Source organism: Electrophorus electricus, chromosome 2, assembly GCF_041902795.1.
Source record: "Electrophorus electricus isolate QZ-2024a chromosome 2, ASM4190279v1, whole genome shotgun sequence".
Lineage (NCBI taxonomy): Eukaryota > Metazoa > Chordata > Actinopteri > Gymnotiformes > Gymnotidae > Electrophorus > Electrophorus electricus.
This window is the reverse complement of record NC_137498.1, coordinates 2,477,951-2,485,000: the sequence shown is the minus strand read 5'-3', so window position 1 is coordinate 2,485,000 and position 7,050 is coordinate 2,477,951. Positions and strand designations below refer to the sequence as shown.

General features: G+C 43.4%; 1 protein-coding gene across 4 annotated transcripts in view; it reads right to left on the bottom strand.

The window, feature by feature from the left end:
- The window catches only part of jdp2b (Jun dimerization protein 2b), a 5,285-nt gene extending 273 nt beyond the window's left edge, over positions 1-5,012 (bottom strand). The window contains exons 1-4 of one of the 4 annotated variants that reach the window (XM_027030122.3): positions 4,893-5,012; positions 2,513-2,717; positions 1,863-1,967; positions 1-1,727 (exon numbers count right to left, since the gene is read on the bottom strand). The exon at positions 1-1,727 is cut by the window's left edge and continues 273 nt beyond it. In XM_027030122.3, the coding sequence (XP_026885923.2) occupies positions 1,542-1,727; positions 1,863-1,967; positions 2,513-2,707 (486 nt within the window). In that variant the 5' untranslated portion in view covers positions 2,708-2,717; positions 4,893-5,012 and the 3' untranslated portion in view covers positions 1-1,541. Of the gene's footprint in view, positions 1,728-1,862; positions 1,968-2,512; positions 2,721-4,892 lie in introns of all 4 variants that reach the window. The other 3 variants (XM_027030123.3, XM_027030121.3, XM_035529052.2) reach the window with 3 other exon arrangements.
- Between the last annotated feature and the right edge of the window lie 2,038 nt (positions 5,013-7,050).

The window sequence follows — 7,050 nt, the reverse complement described above, 5'->3', positions numbered from 1 at the left end:
TTGGGCTTATGTAGTGCCACCTAGTGGCCCATACGAGTACTCCGTTCTCTCCCTGTAAGCTCATTCAGGTAGTGGTTATTGCTATTGGATGGGAGGAGTCCAGTCCTTAGACTACACATTCCAGATGTAACCCAACAAACCTGATGACCCCGAAGACTCCAGGGTGGCAAAAGAAGCTCTAGTCCAAGACAGAGCCAGAAGACTCTCAAACATCAAGAAAAATCTGTCAAATGAATCCGTGACATAGAAAAGTCCATACGACGGCACTGTCCCTGGATAGCGGCGCTCCCCCGGCTACCCCTTGCCCCAGAGCGGGCACACCACATGTCTTCACAGTTTATTTCTACTATGCAACAAATGGCATCATTGTGAAAACAGAAGAGTTCAGCGACTCCGCACTGCAGATATCGGTACAGCCCTTCAGTCAGTCAACAACAAAGATCATACAAAATAAGAGAGAAGCATTTCAGCACATCACTTGATAACAGTTAAAAAAAAAAATAATACATTATATAATATATAGAGTGCAGATACAAGTGCATGCACAAAGTAAAAAAACAAACAAACAAACATACCAGTTAATATACAGCATGTGTTAAAGAAACGCCAGCGTTAGTACACACAAGAGGCTATCAAAGTCGCCATCTGGTGGCTATTCAAAGTATTTTGCATCAAACTAGTATAAATAGAGAAGTGCTTTTAGACCCATACCATTGACTTAACACTGAAGGAGTCTGTTCTGTGTAGCGTTACATGTCCTGTACACTGAACCAGGTACTGTGTTCTTTGGGCAGTGGTGGCATGTCCACGTGGACATCATTTAAACACGATCAGGAATAAATAAAAAAAACAATCCTTTCTTAGTTTACATTTATGGCATTTAGCAGACGCTTATATCTAAAGTGACTTACAATTGTGACCAAGTGCAATCTGAGGAATTGAGGGTTAAGGGCATTGCTCAGGGGCCCAATAGTGGGAACATTGCAATAGTAATAGGGCTTGAACCTGCAACCTTCTGACTACTAGGCCAGTAATTTAACTGCTGAGCCAGTGGCTGTTTGACAAGACAAATGCCTTGCCCATGTTTGAGTGGAAGGTGTAGTGAATCCAACTGATTTTGCAGTAAGAGTTGTGACTATAATCCCACTGATGCCACAATATCCCACTGATCCGCACTGTACCAAAAGGACCATTAGCACGGAGTCTTTGGATGTTCGACATCAAACACGTGTCCGCAAAATCTCCATTTAGTTCCATAATATTAAGAACAACTTCCTGACACTTCAGTGACATGCCGCTTCTCCAAACATCCTGCTTCTCAAAACAAGAAGTGTCTTGGGGGTTGGGAAAAGACCCACAGAACCAGGAAATAGTCACTGAGCCCAGTCAGCATCTGGGCCCAGATTGAACAGGAGGGAGGAGTCGGTCTGAGCTTTGGTAGAAAAGAGTTACTCTTCGAGCACCAACTGTGGATAGTCATCCTGAGAGCATCCCTGACTCCTGGCATCTTCTCAGGGTCTCCGTGAGGTCTTACGAGCATCTCACTCAGCCGAGAGCTGCTGGAGAAGTGAGTGGTGCTCGTCATGGGGCTGGTGGATGCTGTCGGTGCGCACAATGCAGGTGGGACGGTGCAGGTTGAGCATCAGGACGAGGTGCTGACGCTCCTGCTTCAGGTCCTCGATCTGAGACTTCAGCTCAGCATTCAGCACCTCCAAACGCTCTGACTCCTAGAGAGACACACATACATTTAAGGTGTCTTTTTTAAGCATGGCATAATTTTTCATATTCAGAGCTTCCTGAAACATTTCTCCTTCAAAAACCAGACAGTAACATTTTGCTGAAACTCAAATTTGCTCACTCACTTTTTGAAGGAAATCTGTTCTCTCCTTTTTCTTGTTCCGACAGCGTGCTGCTGCAACTTTGTTTTTTTCCCTCCTCCTCTTCCTCCTCTCATCCTCATCAGCCATCTAGCAGAGAAAGGCCAGATATCAGTCCGGTCATACCACAAACAACCACCCACTGACACTCAGTTCTCTTTAATTGTGACATTCAGGGGTTTTACAAGATATCACAGAAAAAGCCGAAAAACATATGCCCATTTTTGGTAATTTTTCAGTCTAAAAATGTGAACGAAAACTGCATTTTTAGAGCGTCTTTAAATCAGGACGTTGCTTTCTGCGGTTTTATGTAAGTGCTTTATGTAAACATCTGTGGGCGTCTTTGCCTTTAGACACTAGATGGCGACCGTGGCTGGATAAAGTTACTCGAAGAAACGCACTTCACCGCTGGAGACTTTGATATAAAGACACGGCACTCTGCTACTGTGCTACTGATTTCAGAGCTATAGCCGATGTCTCAAACACTTACGTTTGCCAAATTTGACTAAAGCTATAATCCAGAAGGACTTAAAATATGCATTAGTATGACAAGAAATGTATCCCTCAGAAATCAAACGCATGACCTTGGTGTTTCCAGCACATTGCAATACATGCTCTACGTGTGTGTTTCTGACCTCGCTCTGCAGGAGGCTGAGTGGTCTTTTGCCAGCGTGTAGGAGTTCGATGGGAGATATGGCCCCACGGAGACTGTACATCTCTGCTAGTCGAAGCTGCTCCGTCAGTGTGGAGGTGGGAACTCCAGCCAAAGGAACCAGGCTAGGCAATGAAGCAGCAGACATTACGGGGTCGGGAACCTGTTCAGGCATCATTGCTGGCGTCCTGCTGAGAGACAGCGAGGAATATAAAAACACACACAGAGAGAGAGCAAGAGAGGGGAAAGAAAAAGAAGAAAATAAGAAATGTACACTCTTTTCTTCCAGGTTGTGCGTTTGAACTGAACCTCGTTTTCTCAGCCTCCCTGCTGTAACGATGACAGACGTGCAAGTGTGGGTATATGACAGTCCTGCCTTCCCCACGGGCATGCATAATCTCATTTCCTGAAAACCTCACAGGTATAGTGGAGTCTCTGATTGGCTGGGAGGGAGAGAGAGTGTGCATGTGACACATCCACTCAATCCGGCCTGTACATTGCTGCACAAGCATTTGGGAACTGAGTAAAACATGAGATCAGATGATTCAGCTACTAACTCCCAAGTTGTCTGGAGTCTTCGTGGAAAGAAAAGGAAAACTGAGAACCCAAATGATCCAGTGTGAAAGGAAGATGGAGATTTTCTGGACATCAGTCGTCCCCCCCAACCAGTGTTCAGGGTTTTGTTTGTTTGGGTATGTCAGATCAAAATCAAACAGAGTTCATACTGAGACATCTGGGGGTTGTACGCTTGTCTAAATCTCCTCCTTTCTTCTCTTCATGTCAACATAAACCCCCTGCAGCTGGTTACTCCGCAGCCATTAGGGAACTTTGGCCCTGGAAGAGTTTCCCTTTCCCCCCCTCCATCCCGAAGCACCTGACCCCCTGAAGCCCGGCGTCGAGGTAGCGCAGGAGAGGGGCATACATGTCTACTGCAGAATCGCGCTGCCGCCAGGGCACTGCGATGGAAACACAGCCTGGCTGGCTCAGCGCAGCGGGAAAACGTGCCACTATGACTGCTTCCCTGCACGAAATATACAGCAGAGGTTTCATCATCAGGCTGGCCAGAGTTCAGTCACGTCATCTCGCTCCCCGAATGTGTCTTCTCAATGCACTTTTTTTTTGTTGATTGTGTGTGCATGCGAGATTGTGTATATGTGCATGTATGTGTGATTCAGCCCTTTTCACCTCCTCTTTTTGGACTTCTGCATCTCTGTCTGCTCCCTCCCTTTTGCATGCGTGTGTGTACACACACACACACACACACACATCTGTGTATGCATGTGTCTCTCGCTCTCCCTGACACTGTTTTAGATTTCATTCCCTTCCCTGAACACCACACAGCATCTTATAACACACCACAGACTGATATCTTAAGTCTTCGTGTATCTTTTAAAAATCACTCTTGCTTTATAAGCTTCCCAGAGACAGAGGTGTGAGTACAGCAGAAGTCTCTTACTGCCATTATTAAAATATGCATGTAGTCACACTTCTCCACCACATCTGTCCCGGCCATGCCCAGGGGATCATTTTATGATTGTAGCTGTTTGGATGGCTAATCAGGTTTAGAAGTTTGGATCAGACATCACAGAACACAGGTCAGGACCCTGCACTGGCAGAAGGTGACTCCCTCCAGCTCAAAGCTCTGTCACCATCTACCTCTGAGTTTGACTAGAGCGACCCAGAACTTTCTACTTAAAGACTGCATGTTAAAACCAAGCATTTCTGCAAATGGCCTGCGACTGCCTGCAACAGTCGTACTCCGAACACCCCCTGACTTGACCTGCAAATTCACACGGGTAACCTTTAGCAAGAGAGTACCCCCGGTGCTCTTCCGTCCAATAGGTTACACAACGAGCATAAAGGCCAGAATCAAATGAGAGATAGTGCTGTAAAATGACCCGGACTAACGGTCTATTTTATAAGACGAGCCTGCAGTCCAACACGCAAACATGTCACATCTATTTAACAAAATGGGCCACAAAGCATAACAATTTCGTAATGGTAGTAAGCGTGGGAATTCGGGGTGGTTGGCTTAAAACTTAAGTTCACAAAAGTTATTTGTTCGCTTTTACATGTAGCCTGCAGTAAACCGTAAATTAAGCACTTCATTCACCCGGACCACTTCATAGGTAGGACATACCGATGCTGTCAAAATAAGTATTTCTCTAAACGATTAGTAGATCAATCGAAAGTAAACATACATGTATACATTCAATTAGGCATGATATATAGGCCTACATGTTTCGTCGTTCTGTTTTTACATAGCCTTAAGAACAAAGTTCCTCAAGTTGGATTAGAAGTTTATGTTTTGTTTTGCATAAAACAATCTGTCGGCTTTTAAAATCCTGCTTAAAATTACTCACCTACTTTCTGTGAGAAACCCGTGTCAACAGCTCGACGTCCGCCTGCTAAATGCGCCAGACGCTCGTTGCATCAGCGCGTTTAAATACTCGCTGTAGGGAATGCGGAACTGGCTCGTTCCAGACGTAAGCAGCGGTGTAAAAATAAAAAGCTGTGCGGAGCGAAAAAGGCTTTAGGCTCCGCCCCCTAGCAACCAAACACACAACAGAGAGTTTCTGCTCTCAGTAAGGCTCCCGGGCAGCCCACGCACGTAGCGGGCGGGATATCCCATCACATAATAGAACAGACGGGAGGTTTCTTGAAACTGTTTTGTGTCCACGAATGGACTGTAAACACAACTAAGCCCACTCGTTATTTTCTGTTTAGCGTTGCCTGAGGTTTACAACGTGTCAATGGTTAACCCGTTCAGTAAACTCTCACTTGATATAAACAATGGTTAACTCTTTCAGGAACATCCCACTTAATATAAACATTCCGCTTAATTTTTTATTTTTATTTTTACGATTAAAAGTGAAAGGTAAGACCGAAGAGACGAGCATGGGCTTTTAAAATATGCTGGGAATCTAAGAAACAAGACCGAGTAAATCAATTATTTTTCATCAAGCAGGATCGTGTTGAATTCAGGCGCATTAATCAGTCAATAAGCAATATGTGTAAGCGGAGTGTTTAACGATAACACTTGAGTTCTAACATAAGGCGTACTAGTCCTTCACTACAACAAAATCTTGAATTTACAAGCATATAGGGCATGTAAAATCGAGACCAGCAATCATTACACTGCAATATCTTCGTCGTCGTCGTCATCATCATCATCATCATCATCATCAGTTATACTTTACAAAACAGAAGAACTGATAGAAATAGCCTAGGACAAAATAGTTACGCTGAAACAATTAATACAACAACTATATACAATGCAATATATTAACAATTTATAGACAAGATAAAGTATGGTGAAGACAAAAATAACAAGTTAAGACAATTCATCCATTAATGCAAAAATATGCAAGCAGAACTATCCCAAAACGTACATGCAGATAGAGCTAGCACACACACACACACACACACACACACACACACACACACAAGCACAGACGACTTCCTCTTGACCTGCCTCCAAAATAACTTCAGCAAGCCTTAATCATGTACTTTATTATAGTCACTAAGACTCATACAAATGGTGGAATTTCCCATTCTGTCTGATTTTAAATATACTTCCAAAAAAAAGAGGTTTAACCTATACACAAGATTAACTACATATTACAACAGAACCACTTTACTAAAATTCATTACACAAGAATTCACATTCACATTTATAACCCCGCATGGGATGGTTTTGCTTTGCTTTGATCTAAAATGATGTTTTGCTGCCCTGATGGTTTGAGTAGCTGATAAGTTTTACGAGGTGTGCTAAACAGAAAACTACATTCTGGTAACAGTTGTGCACCATTTAAGAACATCTTGCAAGCCTTGTGGAACTGCACAAGGATATTAGTGAAATGAGAGCCAGGAACCGTGTCTACAGGCTTGGTTCTCATCGTAGTTCTTTTGAGAAAGGCACGCTGACATAGTTGCGGAATGTAAACACCTTTCTTCACACCTGTAGGGTCACACTCTGATGGCTTTGCATAGTTCAACACTGGAACACATTACAAATCCCCACCAGGAGTTGTTCTTTAAAAAGCCTGTTACTCCCCTGTTGCTTCACTCAGACAAAGGGTGAGCAGACACATATTGGTCTGAACTTGGGAAAATTACTAATAATGAGTCATTTCATCCATGCAGCCTGAAAATATTAACAGACATGAATGGACCGGTGAATAATTGTCCTTGTCTTGTCTTTTCATTGACTCTTTCAACCCCTTTCTAAATGGGCACTAGATTTGAGTATTATTGGAGCATTTCTGTTCTTAACTCAAAAAGAGACAAGATCAAAAGACAAGGACAAGCACATTGAAAAAAACACTGTTGAAAAAGATCATGGCACGTGTGGGAATATAAGGGTCAGGTTGTGTTAGACACTGATGATGAATGAACAGGTTTCAGGTAGGATTTAATCTGGCTGCTGGAGAATGTTGGCATGTTTCATTGTGGTTCTTCCAGTTATTAAGTTACTAAAAATGCTGCAGATCTCTCAATAAAATGTGGAGCTGCCTCTTC